This window comes from Xenia sp. Carnegie-2017, unplaced genomic scaffold, assembly GCF_021976095.1.
Source record: "Xenia sp. Carnegie-2017 unplaced genomic scaffold, XeniaSp_v1 HiC_scaffold_3, whole genome shotgun sequence".
Taxonomy (NCBI): Eukaryota; Metazoa; Cnidaria; class Anthozoa; order Malacalcyonacea; family Xeniidae; genus Xenia; species Xenia sp. Carnegie-2017.
In genome coordinates this window covers 6325419-6346923 of record NW_025813493.1, presented here as the reverse complement: position 1 = coordinate 6346923, position 21505 = coordinate 6325419, and the positions used below count along the sequence as shown (strand labels likewise).

Below are 21505 nucleotides of genomic sequence, written 5' to 3'. Positions count from 1 at the left end.
TTACATTTTAGTGCAACGCTAATCTTGATTTACTGAGAATTGCAGGTAACGGGTGACTATTAAGGACAATGTAAATAATATAACGAATATTATTCTGTGCAATATTACGCTCTAAGGGGCGGTTTGCATTAGAGGCCTTACGTTCATCTTTGCACGGCTGCAGATCGAACGCACGTACGCAAGGATAACTATAAATCGTAAATAGTAACTTCATTTCTACTTATTACTGAAAATCTGACAGGATTATACAAACTGTAGGATGTGCGGGGTTTTAAAGTCGCCTGGGTTTTTTTTTCTGTGCCGCAAATTTGCAAATTCCTAAATTCGCCCTTGCCGATGATAACGACAGAAAAAAGGACAGATACCTTTTCAACGCACGAACTTAATTTGTTTTAATTTTAACTTAACATGTCAAAGCATACTAAATAATTTGATGCGAACAATAGAGTAAGATGTCAAGGTCAAAAATTTTTTATCAGATCAAAACCACAGGCGAACAGTTGTCACAACAATAGCATCACGTTTATATGAGAATGAAGTTATGCAAATTCAAATAATTAATTGCAGGTCCATTTCGCTGTTTACCTCGTTTGGAGAAAATTGAAAGTTCCAAACTACATTTCAACACCCAAGCAATCCTTTGGTAAGAACGACTTTAAAATGTGAAATGACGGCATGCCGTTGTTTATTCCAATTGCAGATTTAAATATCAACATAACAAACTCACGGATCGAGGTGAAGGAACAATTATTTATATGCCATTAAATAATTAATTTGAAAAGCACGCAATCAGAATTATGTAGAACCGTTGTATTACTTTATTTTTGAAAGTTAAATCACGCTTTTAAGACAAAAATGAAATGCTCTTTTATCCATTATGGTGTACACATATTGCTATGCAAAAGATCATGATCGAGTAAAATATATGTTCTCAAAAAAATTTTCCAAATCTCAATGTTTTTTGTAATTATTACATTTAATTTCTGCCAGAAGCTGTAAAGACGAAAACTTCTCTCGTTTACACATTGCCACTTTTAAATATAACCCGTCGATAAAAAGTGCAGGAGTTCGCAAACGTATTTTAGACACATATTTCCGTACGTAGGTGTTTGTTCTCAAACTTACCGACACGTACACACGCATACCAACACATACAAGTCGTAAGCACAGGCAGATAAGTCACGTGTCGGATGAGATAATATAAAAGAAACAAGTTTTCGGATTTGTCACAAACAGTTAGTTGCGATTAAGAAAGGAAATATTTCCATTTCAGTCATGTCGATCACATTTAAAAATGAAGATGATCGTACTAAAGAGACTATTCACAGCCAAGATTTAAAGAATGGTTCTTATAACTTAAAGCCAGCCTTAACTAACTACACGGAAGCCGAAAGCAACGGAGGTGCGTGGATTGTGTACAAAAGCTGTAGCCCTGAAGAAGAATGTGAAACAATAATTATAGAAGAGAGAACAGGATTTCAAAAACTGAATGGAATCAATGGTTCGGTAAGAATCATTCCAGGTAGTTCTGGCATAGTGCTGTTCCAGCATAGGAACTTTTGCGGAAAGTACAAGGTGAGAAATGTGCTAGTACGAAGAGAAAAAATGTAAAATATGCCGGCATATATAGCACTATGTATTACATATTTATGCATACACACATATACATAGGCGTATATTATATTATCTATATCCTTATTAATATAGCTATGACGTTTTTCATTTACAATCAATAATCATCACTTTTAGACTAGCTAGCATTAATTATTTATGACGATTTAACGATGAGACCATTTTATGTGAGACAGATATTTTCACAGCTTTATGAAGAAGACCGATGTGATGATGTTAGCAAATATTTCGAGGGAGATAGTGAATGTGGCGATGGAGTGTCATCATACATCGTGACAGATCAACAATACGATTATCTCCTATTTCCTAATTTAAACTGCGAGGGTGGAAGTTTTGAAAATATAGCCAAAAGAGGAACACGGCTCAGCTATATTGGAGAAGATGAGAACGACAGAGTTAAAAGTTATAGTAAAGTACTATAACTGCTATTAAAAGGAACATTTTAATCTTCAATGCATGCAAACTAGTTATAGTTAATTACTCCACATATTTAAATTTACATTTTGTTTTTTTTTGTCATTTAATAAAATTTCCTTTTAAAAATCGTTATTAATTTTCTCGGTAAATAATTTGAGATCCCATTTGTGATGTAAAAAAAAAGTACTACAACATTGCACATAAAGTAGTTTTCTAAAGGTTTTTTTAGCAAATGAGGACGGTGATCCTTTTTTAAACTTTACTAACTGAATCGACTTGACCAAATAATGTGTTCGCACGTGACGTCCCTGTTTTTCTGTACGCCATTGGGGGGGGAGGGGGGGGGGGGTTAAAGAATCAACATGGCAGCTGTATTATTACCTAGGTACAAATCTTAATTGGTTTTCTTCAGGAATTTTTCGTGGTGAGGATTGAAAAGCTCCTTGTTGTGACCATTGGGCACCAGCATGTTTTGTGAGAAGAGTATTGATAAGTTTTCTTGCTTATTAATTGCATAAATTTCTTACTTTGTCCGTGTCGATTGACTTCGTCCGTGTCGATTGACTTCGTCCATCCAAAACGTATTTAAGCAAACTTAACATTCTTTAAAGCATCACGAACTCAAAATAACGTATAATTCTGAAGCATTGATACTTGGACAAAGTTCCCATTCAAAATTTCCATTAAAATGTGTTTTTTAAATCTTGACTTAAATCAATCAACTAGTCACAAGTAATCAAATATTGTCTTGGTCAATTTCTGCAAGCAGATAAATATGCTCTCCCATGATCACAGTTGTTTAAATTAATGTGAAATAACTCTACTGTATACTGCAAATACAAAATAATTTTAAATTCTGGTAGTCTTAAATTGTTTAGTCAGAGAAATTAAAAACTCATCGATATTGATACCTGTAAACAGACTGTGCACAAAGGTGGGAACAATTCATTCAAATTACTTTACTATAAATGCATCCTAGTGGCAATGGTCTAAGTAATCTCAGCTTTTTAAAACCAATGTTAACTACATAAAATGCTTTTGCCTAATGGTTATTGTGAGGTTCTCAGCCTTGACCACGAAAACATTAATCTTGCAAAAAATCACTATAAAAAATGACTTCGTTTACAACGTGATAAGTCCTTTTAACTTCCTGTCTGAAATTAAAATTACAGGTCATTAAATGCTAAGTATTGGCAATGGGTCAACTTAAACGGTTCATCATGAATGCTTTTAGGGTAATTTTGTTTCTTCGCCCAATTCAAATAGGTCTTTTTCTCCTTTAAAGCAATTCATGTAACTGAACATTATTTATAACCAATCATTTTGTCTATGGATGTAGTTTGTGTTGTACTAATTTTTTTCTATTAAGTCAAATGATCTTGTTACTGTTGTATCATCGTGAATATCTATTTGGAAAAATCAATCATGTTACACAACTCGTAGTGAAGTTTAACTAGTTTAAGTCATAGGTTTTAAATGGAAAAGATCTCTTTTTATATCTAAAGTCTTCATCTCATATTTTTATCAAATTTATCTCTTTGCACGTAAACAGACACGTATTGAATTGTATATAATTCCTTCTATTATTCGGGAATTGCATAATGCAATAATTATTAGCGCGTTTCAAACAGTGGCGGATCTAGGGTACCTCAAGACCCTCACGCGAGGTACATAAAATTTTCAAAGAATTACGTAATAATTGAGATCATAGGTTTTAGTCCAGTTAACTGAGTTAAGTTACTATTTGCGATCAGCGTTCAGTATCTGATCGCAAAATACTCAAATCTGATTCCAGTTTTTATAGTTTGCTTTTTGAAGCAAAGCGATTTTTTTGAGGTACTTGTCAGCGGCTACTGAGGTACCCAAGCTTGAATGAGCATTTTGATTGGCTAAAACTTGCAGTTACCATGGTTTCTGAGGGACTTGAGGAAATTTTGAGGTACCAAGGAAAATTTTGAGGCATAAGGAGAATATTTTGAGGCACAAGCTGGTTTTGACCTTGAACTTTGTTTGGAATAATGTCTATGATTGGTTACGATGTTCCATGTTTATTCTAACAGTGCATTTTATTGGTGCATTTTATCAACTCCCTCAAGTACAGCAAGCGTACCTCACTATTTTCGACTTTCGACTTTCGAGATACTAGTATCGTTAACATTTACCGCACGCAATTTCTTCTGAAAATGGATAGAGATTGTTTTCTAGAAGCCCAAGAGGCAATGAACAGCAACAACAAAGAAGCTCTGTTGCTTCTGTACAACGAGCTACGCGGGCAGTTGAATTCAAAGCCAAGATGTTCATCTTACTTGCTTCGATCAAAACTGGGCAATTCACTGTACCGGCATATTGTCGCTGGACATATATTCCAAGCAGTATGAAATCGCAGGGAAAGATCTACACTGCAATCAGGTAACGATGTGTTTATATGGCTGTTCAATTTAGCTTTTATTCTATTTCTGTCCGATTACGATGCTTTATCTGAATTTTTAATAAGCTTGTCAATATCTGATGTTTTGTAAAGGCCCATCTCCACTAGACGATTTTTGTGATGATCGTCTTAAATTTTCGCGACGACACATGCGCAGAGGCAAAAAGCTTTTCGTTCGGACGAAATTTTTGACGATTTTGATTCTGACGAAAAGTTTAAACTGTTTTAACTTTTCGTCAAGCGCTTTACGATCGTCAAAATTTTAGCCAATCAAATATCAGAGATGAGTAAACACTGCACATGGCCAACCTAGCAGTTCATATTAATGATTTCAACATGGCTACTAGTAACGAAGAAACAACAGAAGTTGAGTTAATTATTACAGAGCTTCCACACTCATCAGAAGTGGACAGTCAGTCTCAAAAGTCCAATTTTTCTGTGGAAGGCAATACCTTTGACAAAGAAATGTTTCTCCAAGCATTAAGAGAATATAAATGCTTGTGGGATACCAGTGATCCCAATTACAAAAATCGTAATATGAAAGTGAATGCATGGAATGCATTGTCATCATTGTTTAATCAAGAAGGTACGAGTTTCTTCCATTTTTTACAGTTTTCCTTTGCCTATCTACATGCCAAAATCAAACAATATCCTACTACAAAAATACTTCTAGGATTGTAATTGTTACACATGAAAATGGAGGGCTGTCAATGAACTGTGTTGATGTTTGGTGTCTGCATGAAACCAAAAAATTTCCTTTGGGTCTGTATGCTGTGAGTCCAAAATGAATCCCTAGTCTAACTTACACAGTTCTTTTCTGCCAGCCTTTCTGAGTTGTGGCCTATTTCAACTTTTTTTTCATTCGAGACAACATATATTTTTATTCTAGTTGATTCAAGTCTTTGTCATATGTGTTTGATGACATTTGGTAATTTGTTTTTGAATTTTTACTTTTTAGTGGCATTCCTACAGAAAATTTATAAAAATCTAAAAGATTCTTTAAAGAAATGCCTGGACAAAAGAAGGGCCATGACCAGATCAGGTGCTCCTGCAGGATGTCTACCTACATGCAAATATTTTGAAGTGATGCGTTTTCTTCATGAGAAAACTTCCAATTTGCCAACTCATAGCAATGTTGACATATCACCTGCAGCATGCAGCCATGTAATTGAAACTGGTAATTTTGAGGATCAATCAGATGCTTTTTCCCCTGCTATATCAACTTCTTCCACATCACCATTTCAACCGATATCTTGCTCTATGTCACCATTATCGGTACCTGCAAGTCCGTGTACTCTAACAACACCGACACCTGAAAGACCTATTGATGAAAATACTTCAAAAAAGCTTAAAAGACCTTCATCTGAAAAAAGTACTTATGACCCATTTTTGCAACAAATCAAGCAAATGGATGATCAACTAATCAAAATTGTTAACAAAGAGTCTGCGGATGATGAGGCTACAGCATTTTGCATGAGTCTTGTACCTGTGCTGAAAGACTTTGATAAAAAAAAGCTAAGATTAGCAAAAATTAAAATTCAACAACTTTTATTTGACGTAGAATTTGATGATCAATGAGATAAAATATGCATTCAGTTTTTAACAATATAACAATTTTGGTATTTACATATTCTTAAGATTTTTCCTTTTTTAAACATGAATTTTATTTCTGTGTTGGTGACCTCAAAACAAGCATAATAGGTCTGACAAATTTGTTTGAAAATAATATTTCACATGTGGTGGGAATCATGAGAATTCATTACATAATAAAAGTGATTAAACATTGCTTTGAATTGATTACAATTTACCTTGAACTTTTTCTTGGGTTTGAAAAAATCAATTTACTAAACTAATTTTAACATTTTGATGAATTCTCTTTTCTCATCATATATAAAAAACCTGTATGCTTACATAAATAGACTATATAGAATATTGTTAATTAATGAATAACATTGTATATGTGATAATTGATATTCTGTTGCTTAGCCAAATAATGACATTCCTGTAAAGCTTAACAATTATCTACATTTTATGTTATTCATTAGTTGTTTCCAAGTCCTATTAAAAAACGAGAATCAATTTATTTTGCTTTGCCTATTTTGTCCCATTGCCAGTCAATAGCACCCTCATTGTTAAAATAATGTTCAAACTGTTCTCTAACCCATTTAGCTTCCCCACCATAATTTCTTGAAGCCCCAACATTTTGAATAGAAGCTATACCATTCATAATATTTGCATCTTGTCTCCATTCACCAAGGTGCAGTCCATTTGGCCCATCCTGGTCAACAAAGGTAATAGTGACTTTCTCTGTCAGTTTCATTTATAGTCATCAGGAAGTTGTGCAGTGCAACCACTGCTTTTGTTATTGCAATAACCTTGGGTACTTTTGCAATGATTGGCCTGTGGAAAACACGAAAACGACTAGCACAAATGCCAAATGTGTTTTCAATTACCCTCCTTGCACGACTGAGCCTATAATTGAAAACTAGCTTACTTTCTGAAAGATTGGAGAATGGATATGGCTTCATCATATGTCTTTTTAGACCAAAAGCATCATCTCCAACAAAAACATATGGTAAAACCTTATTAGAACTTGAAATTTGACAATCAGGTGGAGTGTTCAGGAGTTTATTTTCTATAGCATAACCTAAATTGCTGTTAGCATAAACACTTCCATCACTTTGCCGTCCACTATCACCTATATCAACCATAGTAAACTTGTACCGAGCATCACATACTGCCATGAGCACAATACTGTGAGTCTTTTTATAATTAAAGAAAGAGGATGACTGATTATCAGGAGCAAACATCAACACATGTTTGCCATCAATTGCGCCAAGTGCATTCGGAAAATTCCATCGAGCTTCGAATTCATTGGCAATTTTTCTCCATACTTCAACTCCAGAAGGTGTGTCAATATAACCTGCTTCCTTCAGTCTATTCCAAATTGAATTGCACGTTTCATCGATTATTCTGCCAACAGTTGTGGCACTCATTCTATAATTAGCGCCAATAGTTGAATAGGCATCACCGGTGGTTAAATATCGTAGTGTCACTGCAAGTCTTTGGTCAGGTCCAATAGGTTCTCTCATTTTCGTTGAAACTTTCTTTATGTCGGGTCCTATCAACTTTAGCAAACTTTCATATGTCTTTGGAAACATACGAAAGTATCTAAAGAACATTTCATGGTCGTGAAGTCGCATATCATTTATCAATAGCTTATATTCTCCTTTCACATTTCTTTCTTCGTACAGCTTTCTTATCCAAAATCGACGTTTCCTTTTTCTTGTTTTGGTGTTCTCCCTGAGCATTTTTTGGTGAAGATTGTAAAGAAATAAATATCTTCTACGAAGCAGCAAATATAGAATATATCTTTTATTTATAGACGCCATTTTGTTTATTGGAAAACACCGCGAAATAATCGTCTAGTGGAGATGACTAACAAAATCGTCCTATAATTCGTGTTCGAAATATTGTCGCGAAAATTTAAGACGATCGTCACAAAAATCGTCTAGTGGAGATGCGCCTTAATTCTTATATTTTGCATTACTTGCCAGTGCAGAAATCCTTCGTTTACCAATCGAAGTTTGTATTTTATTCGAATAATTAAATAAGCGAATAATAACTTATAAATTTAACTGAAATACTGGTATACTATCTATGTAAGGAAAATTAAGAATCTGAATGAATAACTTTATATGGCAATGTTACATGTGCTTAGCTGTTTTTAAATACGTAATATAACATTATTGGATGTTTAATATTTAAAGTTACGCTGTTTAGTACAACACAAAAGAAATTTAAACTAAAGAGGGATTATTTTGAACCTTGTAGATCTCAAGCATCAGGGAATTGTCTTTACAGCTCAGTATCTTTGCTGCTTGTAGGAGACAACAGCTTAGTAAGTATTTTAAGAATACTGACTTCCCTTGAGCTATACCTTCATTGTGATTTTTACAATAAACATCCTGCATTTTCTTTGGCAGTGACTGAGCACCATGACCTTAGTCTTGTTAATCTTTTGCCATTATCAGTATCGGCCTCATGTTTAGATTCCGGCTTAAAGAATGAGGATTTAATTAAGCAAGAAGCTATTTTAAATTGTTATGATGGTACCTGGTCACCTTTCTTGTGTATTCTGGGCTTATCATCAGTTATTGGTAATGAAATATTTACTTATTATCCAGATTGTGGGGACATAAGACCCAAATTACTTTTTAATAGACATGTAAACCCTCGCTTGGCAAATGAAGCAATTGTGAAGGATGTTGCTGTTCACATATTATTCTGCTATGAAGGCAAGGTTAAGTCTGGCGAGAGCTTTTTGCCAAACCATTATGTTCCTCTTCTTTGCTCAACAAAAAATGAAAAACATAAAGTGTGTAACAAAAAGCGCAAGCATCCTGACAACTCTTCTCTACAAGAACACCAAGATATTAAGCGATTCTTCCAGCTGTCTTGCATTGATAAACCTTCTAACAGTAATTTTAAAACTGATAAGTCTAGCCTTAGCACCTTATCTATTGACAAGTCTTCTTCTCTTGATGCAACTTGCTACAAAAAACCCCCTTCTGATAAAATAGTGTCATTTAGTGAGGCTTCTTCTCTTGTTGACTGTCATATTCCCCTTAATTTTGATGTTGCAACTTTCAGAGAAAAAAGAAAAGGCATGAGCGATGGGGAAATTTACAATCTCATAGTAAATGTTTATAGACCAGATGAAAATTTTGAATTCCCAAAAACGAATGGAAGATCTTTTCGTTATGATTGGTTAGAAAGGTATGAATGGTTATGTTATTCTCCATCCTTGGATGGGGTTTTGTTTGCCATGTGTCCTTTTGGTGATAATTTTAAAGATAAGGCCTCAAAATTTCCAACCTATTCTCTCAGCCACTTCGTCGTTGGACAGATGCATCCAAAATGCTAAAACGTCATGATGGCAAAGAGAGTGCTGGCAAAATGAGTTTTCATGGTTTGAATGGTTTGCATGCTTCTACTTTTCCAGTTTATTCTGCCTTCAAATCTAACATGTCTGGTAAAACAAAAGGCATTAATGTTATTATTGATTCTAAGGTTAAGAAAGAAGTTGAAGGTAACCGGGCTAAATTAAGTTCAATTACCGATACGGTCTTAACATGTGGTCGTTTGGGCTTAGCCGTTAGAGGTCATCGTGATGATGGGCACTATCATCCTGAAACTGGTAATTTTTCTGCAGGTGGTGTTGGGAATTTTGTTGAACTTCTTAATTTTAGAGTGCGTGCTGGGGACAAGGTGTTAGAGGACCATCTGAACTCATGTGGTAGGAATCAGACGTATATTTCTAAAACTTCCCAGAACAAGCTTATTAAATGCTGTGGTGAAGTAATAACAGATAAAATCATTTCTGACTTAAAAGCAAGCAGGTTCTACTCTGTAATTGCTGATGAGGCTCGAGACATCTCAAATACTGAACAGATGTCTCTTGTTTTGCGTTTTATCGACCAAAATATGGATATTAGGGAGGAGTTTGTTGGATTTCTTCCTTGTAAATGGGGCTTAAAAGGTGAACAGCTTGCTAAGGTTGTTCTTGATGCTTTAGGCAACCTTGGTCTTTCTATTGCTGATTGTAGAGGACAGGGATATGATGGGGCAGGTGCTGTTGCTGGTCATATTAATGGGATGGCTGCTCATTTGCGTCGTTTGAATGATAAGGCTCTTTTTACCCATTGCTACAGCCACAGATTAAATTTAGCGATTTGTGAGTCTATTAATATAATGGATGTAAAATCGATGCTCAATAGAGTTAAAAAAGTTTCTGATTTTTTTAATATTTCCCCTACACGACAAATACCTTTAGAAAAGAATATTGACCTTCATGGTTCTTTATCAGCCGGTAGGAAAAAGAAATTAATAGATGTGTGTCGAACTAGGTGGGTTGAGAGAATCGACGGCTTAGATACTTTCCAGCAGCTTCTTATTCCTGTTTTAAAACGTTGAGAGAAATGAAGAAAAATGTAGATAAAGATCACAGTCTCAATGTTTCTTCGGATGCCTCTGAACTTCTTGATCTTTTGGAAAAGTTTGATTTTGTTGTTGCCCTGGTTATTTGTAGAAATGTGTTTGATTCTACAATTGGTGTTACTCAGCTTCTTCAAGGGAAGAGTATTGACATTATGGATGGTTTACATCTTATTACATCGTTGAAAACTTTTGTTGTTAATGTTAGGAATTCCATTGATAAGTATCACGATACATGGTATGAAGAGTCTCGCACTGGCTCGAGAATTAGATATTGATGAAGCAAAGCCAAGGACAGTGGGAAGACAGACAACACGAGCTAATGTCCCTATAAAACTACATCTGAGTACTATAAAAGAATTTTTTCTATTCCACTTGTTGACCACCTAAACTCTGCGTTGAAAGCTCGTTTCAATACTGATAGCGTTAATGTGTACAATGGGCTTAGCATTGTACCATATAAAATGATTTCTCTTCTTAACAATGGCATGAATTGGAAAGAAAAATTCAAAGTTGTTTCCAATTTTTATCACGATGACCTACCCAATCCATTGGCTTTGGACTCAGAGATTTTGCTTTGGGAAACTTATTGGGTTGATTACGAAGGAACCATTACAGACTCAATTTCAGCAACTTTAAAAGCTTTAAAATTTGAAAGCTTTGAAAACATCAAAATTATTCTTCGTATTCTTGGAACCCTTACTATCACATCTTGTGAATGCGAACGCTCTTTCTCAGTTTTGCGCGAACTGAAAAATTATAAGCGAAGTACGATGGTTTCAGAGCGTCTAAACGGTTTGGCCATGATGAGAGTTCATCAAGAAATTGTGCCCGAAACGTCAGAAGTTATCGACAGATTTGCTATGGATAACACAAGATTAAAGTTCGTATAGTCATTATTAACAACAATCAAACATCAAACATGAAAACAAGAAACTTAAAATAATAGCATCATTAAGGCAAAGTTTCGCAACCATTTAACTAAATGGCAGTCAAGTAGACTGTCCATGTCTGGCTGCTTTTTAGAAGCATGCCTAGGCATGCTGATGAGCTCTGATATTGAGCGAAACAGTCAAAATTATTGATTATATTAAGTGCTTCTTTAATCCGAAATCCTTGTTTTGCCACTGCTTCTTTTAAGCGCCGCCCCCTGTTACCGCGCTGCTCTTACGATCAAAAAAAGTTACAACGCTGCGGCGCTAAAACGAGCACTCATAGTAATGCTACTTTGAGGGAGGTAAACGATTGGCCTGTATCCGCCACTGGTTTCAAACGGTCATTACTATAATTGATGATCAAGGTCACTGCAAACTCTGGTCTAAAACAAACTGCTTCTTTGAAATTATGAAATAGGATGTCTTCTTTCAATCAATCTCTCACATACTTATATTTACAACATTTATACACAAAGCTTAAATATATATGTAGAATATAAAAAATGGAGGATTTTATCTCCTTTTACCAAGTAAAATAGACAAAGAAATATAACAGGTCATACTTCTATTCCAAGTATTGACACAGCATCAATTTACGGCGTTGAGTCGGTATATGATTTCCGGTGTATATTTGATTTCAAATTGTTCGATTTATTTTTAAAAGTAAAAGTATACAGCAGTTGAAATTGTTAGCTCTTATTGAACGTAGGTGCAAACACTCTATAGAATCCTAAAACTTTGACCTTCTATGGTCTGTAACGCACGTTCGATGTGAAGATTTTATGCTCCATTGGAGTAATGCTTTGAGTTGCGAGTATTTGTTTTGAATGTTTGCTCGTTTTGAATTGTGTACGTTGCTTGATTTGAAATGTAGATGTTCGATTTGTGATGATTGGATTTTTACAGTGAATTATGACGCGTATACGTTTATAAATGCACCTACTAATAAACCTATTATCATTTAAAAGAAGAACTTGTGTATCTAGTCTAATACTCAATCGGAAATGGCAAAATTGTTTTGTGACGACATGTATTTTAGTATCACACAAACTTTGCTGGAAGGACATAGAATCGACCGTCTTAATGAATTTCATGCGGTTTTACACCACCACTGTTACCAATGATATTATCAAGTACATTAATTACACAAACAAAACTTACAAGGCACAGATGTTTGCTTTGAGACAACTGATCAAATTTAAATATTTTACTGTAGCTTGAATGCGGACCTTGAACTCTTTATATTACCAGTTTAAGCCCTCTCCTTTTTTATTGCGTAGTTCGAAAATTTCTTGCATATAAACGGACCGACATAAGTTCACAAATTTTGCCTCCAAAGTTAGGTATTATTTGCGAATTGTGTAACTTAGAGTAGCGATTCGCGGGTAGGATGTCACGGGCTAAAAATCTCTAATTTTCATAGGAAACATAGAAAATTTAAAGTTCCAATTTTCTACGAAGTTGATGCAGAGTTCTAAGGAAGTCTTTATTTCTACTTGTACACAATTGAATGTGCTCTTGGAGCCAAACGTTCTTTCCTGTCAACATCGAAATATGTCGCAAGCGCTTTGGATAATCATGATTTGTGTTTGTTGTACATATTCAAATATATATACATTCGATTTAAAGTTCATGGTTGAAGTCATGCTGAGTTCTATACTTACCAGCAGTTAACAAATCAAGAATTACAACTCGTATGCAACGAGAAATGTTGTTAATTTGACACTCACAAGGTATTAAAAAATAGATTAATAGAAAAGTTTGACTGTAACAAAAATTCCTGCGCATCTGAAATTTATTGTTATACCAAGGAACAGCAATTTTCTAGTAGATCGAAAGCTTAAATTCAACTATTAATTAAAATAGTTTGGGAATTCTATTATTAAAGGCTGCATAGTTGGATCAGCCCCAACAGTCAAGTTAAAGGCATTCCTTCGATCAAATTAAATGTACATTTGATGAGAAAACACTAAAAATGCGGCGAAGCTGGCTTTGAACATATTACAAAAATTTTAAACAAGACGAAAATGAATAAACTGTCTGACAAAAACAAATTAGCGAAGGTTTCAAAAATATTTTACATTAATATGCTTTAATAATAGTTCCGTTAGTTAAAATGAATAATAAAACAAATATTAAATTGGTTTAAATTGGATATCAAGAATTATTTATGCGCGACGAGTCGGCTTCTGAATGGTTTGCAAATTTGCGACACTGGGTCCAAGCTCGAGTCCTCGGCTCGGTTAATAGTATATCATGAAATAAGTATATATTATTCAAATCTACCCTACAGCTATCTATTTGTCGTTGACTCATTGAGGACGTTCGACGCGCTCGACGCGTTTGACTGGTTTACATTTTAGTGCAACGTTAATTTTGATTTACTGAAAATTGCAGGCGAAAGGCGACAATTAAGAACAATGTAAATAATACAACGAATACTACATGTTTGTAGATGTAGATCGTCCAGGTTGGTATAGGTACGGTGGCCCGTTTGTGCCACAGCTTCGGCGTAGAAATATGTAGCTGTTACATTCAAATCAAGTTTCTCCGTACAAACCCGAGTGTTCTCCGTACGAATATAATGTACTCTATGGAAAACGAACTGCTCCACGCAAATGTTAACTTCTGCTTGTTGAAATGCTACTTCTCCACACTTAAAGAAAGGTTGCTAAGAGCAAATAATCCCTTCTCCACGCTGAAATTGTCTTTGTCTATACAAATAAACATACCGAACACTCTCTTTCTTACCCCCTGGCAAAAATAACACACGTGCACACACTCAACGTCGAGGGGGGGGAGGGTAAGTGCTCCTAATTACTGATTTTTAATTTGTCAACTGACTGTAGTTTGGCGATAACTGGTACCAGTTAAGAAATAAAAGATGTATAAATGACCTGCTAAATTGATCAATTGCGAAAATAGCCTTAACATATGTCGAGACTATTAAAATGATCAGTCACATCATTGTGATTAATATGGATTTTATTTGTATAACAATAACAGTGTGTTCATCAACATAACAAAGTATGAAGAGAGCGAAAACGATATTACGTAACTGTAGTCACGCGGACTGGTAATATACTAATGTGATTATTATAAATATGTTTCCCCTCTAACACTCCCACTTAATAATCATAGTATATTTAATAAATTTTAACTAATAGTGTTCATAGATAATATACTTCGTCGTTCTTAAACTTCCAAAAGTCCCAGTTTGCTTCTACATTTTTCAAAATGATTTTTGTTAATCCTTTAGTCATTACATCCGCTAACATATCTTCAGTTCTACAATACTTGATAGTAATGTTCTTTTTCTCAACTTGCTCTCTGACGCAATGATACGATATATTGATATGCTTTGTTCTATTATGAAATTTTGGATTCTTAGTTAACTCAATCGTTCCTTGATTATCTTTTTTATAGGATGGTGGGGCAATCTTGTTTCTTTGAAATATTTTCCAGCAATCTTCTTAACCAAATCCCTTCCTGACTATTAGTACTCAGAGCAATGTACTCTGCCTCCGTTTACTACACCAACTTACTGTGTTACCTTGTACTTGAAAAACGTATCCTGTTGTTGAACGTCGAGTTGTAATGTCTCTTACCCAATCTGCATCCGAATATCCTGTCAAAATCGTGCTTGCATTTTTAGCAGTATAAACCAAGCCATAATTCAGTGCTCCTTTAATGTAACGAAATACTCGCTTCACTCCTTTCCAATGCTGTATACTAGGATTAGACATAAACTTAGACAGTATGCTGACGGCTGTGGACAAATCTGGTCTACTGATTGTTGCTGCGTACGTTAAACAACCAATTGCTTTTTGATAGGTTCGTCTATCAAATGATTCATTTTCATCTGACAATTTTTCATACTTCTTTCCTGTTTCCAAGGGTGTTGAAACAGACTTACAATTATCCATCTCAAACTTCTTGAGCACACCTTCTAAATAATTTGTTTGAGTAATAGACATTGTTCGTGATCCTCGATTTCTTAAAATTGTCATTCCAAGGATGTGGTGCAGCTCTCCTAAATCTTCAATTTGAAATTTCATTGCCATCGCTTTCTTTCTTGTTGCAACATCTAAACATCATTTGAAAAGAACATCATATCATCAACATATATCGCTACAATTACGAACTTAATTGTACGATCTTTAGACTTCACTGATTTGATGTAGATGCAGGGATCAGCAGTGCATTTCGTATAATCAATTGATAACAGATAAGTGTTAATCGCGTTATTCCAGCATCTCGCCGCTTGTTTAAGCCCATATATACTTTTCTTTAATCTAAAACGTAACCTGGTCGTTCTTTATCAACAAATCCATCGGGTTGTTTCATATAAATCTCCTCTTCCAGATTTCCTTGTAAGAATGCAGTTTTAACATCGACTTGGTGGACTTCCCAGTCACAAATTGTGGCAACTGCAAGTAACGATCTTATCGAAGTATATCTTACAACAGGTGCGAACACTTCTTCATAATCTATACCTGGTGATTGAGTGTAGCCTTGTGCTACCAGTCTACCTTTAAATCTTTGGACTGTTCCATCGGATTTTAAACACCCACTTACTAAAAATCACATTTTTCTTTTTGGGTGGTGGTACAAGATCCCACGTATCATTCTCGATTAATGATTTGTATTCCAACTCTGTAGATTTCTTCCATTCGTTACTGTTCTTTCCATTCCATGCTTCAGCGATAGTACTTGGCCAATAAATATCTGCGGTTAAATCTTCTCTGCAATTATATAATTTGTCATTAAATCTTTGTGGTGGTCGCCTTTCACGTCGTGGATTGATATTTACCACATCTCTTAGAAAGTTATCTTCATACGTGGCTCCCACTGGACCATTACATGGTATTGGAACATTATCTTCAGGATGATCTACTTCATTTGTAATTTCTCCCGTACGGTTTTCTGTATTGATAATTGCCTCGATTTCAGTAGTCTTATTATCATCATTCTTGCGGTCAAACTCAGAACTGTCCTTGGACTTGCATTCGTGAAATTTCCATTCTTCAAATATGACATCTCGACTGCGAGAAAATGCTTTCTTTTCGAGATTGTATAGTTTATATCCTTTGATGTTTTCCAGATATCCAACGAATACACATTTAGCTGATTTCTTATCTAATTTACTTCTTTTAGCATCAGGGATATGCATATATACAATACATCCAAAAACTCTTAGATGCGATACGTTTGGCTTTTCACCATGAACCATCTCGAATGGTGTAATTTCATTTGATGACTACGGGCTACGGTTGCGAATGTATACAGCGGTATTCAATGCTTCCGCCCAAAATTCTTTTGGCATACCTGCATGACGTAAACTAGATTCTGTACATTCAACCTTTCAGCGGTGCCGTTTTGTTCAGGACAATATGGAACTGTTGTTTGGTGGGTTATTCCTTTTGACTTCAAATAATCACCAAATTCTCTTGAACAATACTCTCCACCGTTGTCCGAACGAAGACTTTGATTCTTTTACCACGATTTTCTGTTTCATTGACAAACTGTTGAAATTTTTCCAACACTTCATTTTTACCTTTAAGAAAATATACTTGCGTGTATCGTGAATAATTGTCTATGAATGTCACAAAATACTGAAATTTTCCATACGATTTGACATTCATTGGGCCACAAACGTCACTGTGGATTATTTCAAACAATTCAGTCGCACGATTGAAACTTCTTTTAGGAAACGGTGCATGGCACTGTTTCCCCATTATAAATGCTTCACACACGTCTGACATATCTTCATCTTTTGAACTCACCATTCCTGTCACCATATCATTATTGACTAGTTTAGACAAATTATCCTTTCCCAAATGTCCAAATCGACAATGCCATAACTCCATTTTGGGATTGTTCTCAGCAACATGCACATATTCTCTTTGAATAACTTTAAGCATATACAACTTTCCTTGCATTTCTCCAATTCCCAGAAACCTTGAATCTTCAGAAATTGTACATTCATCATCTTTAAAAACAACAGTTGCTCCCAGTTTAATCATTGCTTGAACTGATAACAAGTTCCTTTTTAAATCAGGTAAATGGAGAACACTTTTCAATGCAATTCTTTGGCTTTTCCCTTTTAGATTAGTGCATAACCTGTATGTGCCCTTTCCATAAGCAAAAATCACTCGATCATCTCCTAAATTAACTTTACATGGCTGCTTGAATTCAAAATAATCAGATAGATTATTTACCTCAAATGTCATATGTTGGGTAGCGCCAGAGTCTATGATCCAGCCGTATCTTTTACTATTACCACTTGTAAATAATGCTATTTCATCATCATCTCTTGCTTCATTCTACTATACCTCAGCATGATAAGCTGTTCTGTTTTCTCTGTTTGAATTTCCAGAGTTGTAATTCTTGCGTTGTGGGCTATCTCTTGCAAGGTGTCCTCTATTCTTACAGTTGTGGCAAATTCCTCGAAATGTGTGTTTACTATAATTTTCTTTCTTGCATTGCTCCTTTGATTTCTTTTCTCTCCCTTTAAAATATCGATGTGTTGTATAAGCATCTTCGACCTTGTTCAAATCAGCAACTCTGTCAGCATCATTTAATAGCATTCCTTTCACCTTTTGAAAAGTCAAACTGTCTTCTCCCACTGCATCCAATGCAGTGATAAGTGGCTTAAAGTTGTCCGGTAAACTCGAGAGTAAGGTCATTGCTAGTTCTTCATCGTCATGTTGAATTCCCATTTCTCTCAGCTGGTCGTGTGAAGACTTCATGTTATTAATATGATCCAACATAATAGTTAACTAATATATATATATATATATATATATATATATATATATATATATCATCGCAGGCTCAAGTTTTTTTATTATAAAATGTATTATGTCTAAAAATAGTCATAATACATTTTATAATAAAAAAACGGGGGGATCGTTTTTGGGGCAGTCAGCGGTAGTAAACATAAAAATAGAGAAGGGTGAGCCTGTGATAATATACATATATATATTAGAAAAGTGAATAAGAGTAATAGAAAATATATAAACAAGAAGATTTTATAAAAAAAGATATTTTTCAAATACAATACAAAATAATTACATGGATGAAAGTCCAAAGTCCAATTTTTGGAATGAAAATATGGAAAGTCCAAAGTCCAATTTATTGATGATACAAATTGTCTCGCTTCAATGCTTTATCCACAATATAAAATCGATAAAAGGATTCATATAGTTCACCAAATTCATTATCGGACCAATACTACTTAAACCAACTTTTCATCAGCATACAAAGATATGGATAAAAACCAGACTTCGTTCGTATGTCACACATTCTAATATTTAATAAAATTTTTTCTAAAAAAATGATGATAAACAAGTAAGTGTCATAATGTTAATAAATAATAAAAATTAAAATATGCTTACCAAAAAAAGTGGAGATAAATTTAATCACAAACACCAATATTAGCAGGCTGAACCAAACACGTTGTTACTTTATGAAGACAGAAAAAAAATCCAATATGAAGAAGACTTGTCATAAACAAGTATTGACCATCATATTTCCAAAAAAATTTCAGATCTTGAATAATTGAATTAATTCTACTTTTGAAAGACATCTTCTGTCTTTGAGTGATTGAATATTTATGATACAACTAGATATAGAAAAAAGTATAAATATAGAGGAAATTGTAAAAAAATGAAATTTATTGTAAAAAATTGAAAAAAGTTGAAAAAAATTGTAAAAAAATAAATTTAATAATGTAAAAAAATGAAAAAAAAATGTAAAAAATTGCAAAACAATTTTATTCAAGAAAAACAATTTATTACATGTTTTTACAATTTAAAATGTTATATTAAAAAAATTTTTTTAAAATAATCCACTAGGTTGATCATGAGGCCATGAACCATTGAGCACAAAACCAAATTTTGATTGACAAGATCCACCGAATGTTAATAGATTTTCCTCCTTACTGGGTAAATCAAATGTTTTTTTACCTTCACTAAATGCTTCTGGTTTTTCTCCTTTACAAAGTAAATTAAATGTTTTTTGAGCACTAGATTTACCAGATAATCCAGTTGCTTCATCAGATGTTGATTTTTCAGATAAAACATTTTTATCTTTTTTTTCTAATTCATTAATTTTATCAAGTAATTTGTAAGAATGTAAAAATTTTCTTTTCCTTTTGTTATCATATCATTTATTTCTTTTATTTCTTTTTGCAGTAAAATATTTGTTGTTTTATAAATAAAGATATTTCTTGTAGTCTTGTTTTTATATCAATATTTTCATTCATTTTTTCTTTTTTTGTATTTTCTTTCTGTAATACAACAAACTTTGGTTAAAATGAATATATTCTGATTTGAGTTTTGTTAATAACATTATCTTACCGTTGTATAATTTCTTTCTTTATGAATAAAATTAACTTTTTCAATTTTTTTTGTAATTCTTTCTTTTCTTTACAGCAAGTATATGTATGATAAAAATACAATCTGATGGGTATACTGGTAATGATGCGTTATTTAAAAGTTTTGAGATCTTTGACATTTTTACAATAAAACAATATTTATAAAATAATTTTTTATATCTTTCCTTTTTAAGAAAATTATCACTTTTATTTTCAAGAAAATAATCACTTTTATTTTGTTCCATTCAATAATTTAAATTTCTTAAAAAAAAGAAAAATAAAATAATGTGTTTTTCTTTCTTTTTTTTCTTTAATTTCTTTCTTAACATATCTTTTATTTTCCTCTTTTTTTCTTCTTCTTTTATCGATTGAATTTCTTCTTCAATTTTTCTTTTTAATTCTTTTTGTCTTTACAGCAAACGTTTGCATGATAATCAATACTTTCTGCTGCAGTTGGTGTTGGTAAATTTTCAAACTCAAATCAATTTCGTAATCAAAACATATTTTGCAATGATAACAATATTTATAAAACAATTTGCTGTATTCTGTATTGATTTTGCTTGTATGGTATGTGTTATATGACATATTGATTTTAAGTTTTTTCTTTCCTAACTTCTTCAATAAAAATAATTTCTTCCTCAATTTTTTTATTTCTTCTTTTTCTTTACAGCAAACATACAAATGATGAAAAACACAATATGTTGGATTTTTTGGTAATGAAGTGCTATATAAAGCTTCCATTTGATATCTTTGACATTCTTTACAATAAAAACAATATTTATAAAATAATTTTCTATATCTTTCATTCGCAATACTATTTTTTGTTTTCATCCATTTTTTCCAAAATAAATCAGGCATTTTCCATTAAATGTCAGTATGAAAATGAATAAAGTTTGCAATTTAATCTGTACGCAAATTATTACAATAAACTATCATGTTTTTATTTTTTCCTTCTTTCTTTTTTTTTCGATAAATTCAATTTCTTTTTCAATTTTTTTCTTTAAATTTTCGTTTCCTTCACAGCAAAACTCTGCGTGATACTTGATAGATTCTTCAATTGATAATGGCGAACATCCATAACACAATAATTTAATATTATGAGTTTGACAAAATGAACAATTAAAACAATATTTATAATGTAATTTCATATACAGCTTAAAGATGTGATCATATGGTATAATGATTTTATTTATTTCTCTATTAGAATTCAGTTTCTTTATATCTTCGTCAACTATTTCTAGTTTCTTTGCAAAATATTCTTTTTCTTTTTTGTTTTCTGTGCAACAATTGTCAGCATGAAAATGAATATGTTGTAATTGACTTGGAAATGAGTATAAATTATGATGAATTTTATATTTTTGACACGCTTTACAAGAAAAGCAATAGTTATAAAATAGATCTCTATATATTATCTTTATATTACCAATAGACATTTTCACTTAAGTTTTTTATACCCTACCTATTTAGTAAATGAATAAAAAATAGTAAGTTTACACTTTTATAAAATTTTTTGATAATATAAAGTGTTTTTTCTTTTTTCCATTTTTTAAATTCTTTTTTGAATTTTTTTATTTATTTTTTTTCGTATTCAATATGATTTATATGGTAAGTAATAAATTCATTAAAAGTTAATTCACTAACATATTTATAATTATTTGGTAAAAAATAGATATATATACATTTACTACAATTAAATTAAGTTAAAAATTCATAAAT

General features: G+C 33.1%; 3 protein-coding genes and 2 long non-coding RNA genes across 5 annotated transcripts; 4 read left to right on the top strand and 1 right to left on the bottom strand.

Annotated features, from left to right (window-relative positions):
• Positions 1-1022: 1022 nt before the first annotated feature.
• Positions 1023-2175, top strand: LOC124454632. The gene is made up of 2 exons (XR_006951545.1): positions 1023-1575; positions 1821-2175. It is a non-coding gene; the product is annotated as an uncharacterized LOC124454632 (long non-coding RNA).
• Positions 2176-4585: 2410 nt separating this feature from the next.
• LOC124454630 lies at positions 4586-6560 on the top strand. The gene is made up of 2 exons (XM_047005406.1): positions 4586-5063; positions 5436-6560. The coding sequence occupies exons 1-2, from the start codon at positions 4778-4780 to the stop codon at positions 6053-6055; spliced, it is 906 nt and encodes a 301-aa protein (XP_046861362.1). The 5' UTR covers positions 4586-4777; the 3' UTR covers positions 6056-6560.
• On the bottom strand, positions 5719-7569 carry LOC124454126. Its single transcript, XM_047004934.1, has 2 exons — positions 6972-7569; positions 5719-5798 (listed from the first exon to the last, which is right to left on the bottom strand). Exons 1-2 carry the CDS (start codon positions 7567-7569, stop codon positions 5719-5721), a joined length of 678 nt encoding a protein of 225 aa, XP_046860890.1.
• Positions 7570-9397: 1828 nt separating this feature from the next.
• Positions 9398-10752, top strand: LOC124454125 (52 kDa repressor of the inhibitor of the protein kinase-like). The gene is made up of 3 exons (XM_047004933.1): positions 9398-9748; positions 9812-10237; positions 10537-10752. Exons 1-3 carry the CDS (start codon positions 9398-9400, stop codon positions 10750-10752), a joined length of 993 nt encoding a protein of 330 aa, XP_046860889.1.
• Positions 10753-14359: 3607 nt separating this feature from the next.
• On the top strand, positions 14360-20731 carry LOC124454636. Its single transcript, XR_006951549.1, has 3 exons — positions 14360-14485; positions 19269-19358; positions 20460-20731. It is a non-coding gene; the product is annotated as an uncharacterized LOC124454636 (long non-coding RNA).
• The last annotated feature ends 774 nt before the right edge of the window (positions 20732-21505 follow it).

Bases quoted from the DNA above. Each gene is read 5' to 3' on its own strand.
- LOC124454630 (XM_047005406.1), top strand. From the start codon at position 4,778: ATGGCCAACCTAGCAGTTCATATTAATGATTTCAACATGGCTACTAGT. The intron at 5,064-5,435 runs GTACGAGTTTCT...TTTACTTTTTAG, and splicing joins ATCATTGTTTAATCAAGAAG to TGGCATTCCTACAGAAAATT.
- LOC124454126 (XM_047004934.1), bottom strand. From the start codon at position 7,569: ATGAGAGAACCTATTGGACCTGACCAAAGACTTGCAGTGACACTACGA. The intron at 5,799-6,971 runs GTAAGCTAGTTT...TTTCATCAATAG, and splicing joins ATTCTCCAATCTTTCAGAAA to GTCTTTCAGGTGTCGGTGTT.
- LOC124454125 (XM_047004933.1), top strand. From the start codon at position 9,398: ATGCTAAAACGTCATGATGGCAAAGAGAGTGCTGGCAAAATGAGTTTT. The intron at 9,749-9,811 runs GTGTTAGAGGAC...AAAACTTCCCAG, and splicing joins GAGTGCGTGCTGGGGACAAG to AACAAGCTTATTAAATGCTG. The intron at 10,238-10,536 runs GTAAAATCGATG...CTTTTGGAAAAG, and splicing joins AGTCTATTAATATAATGGAT to TTTGATTTTGTTGTTGCCCT.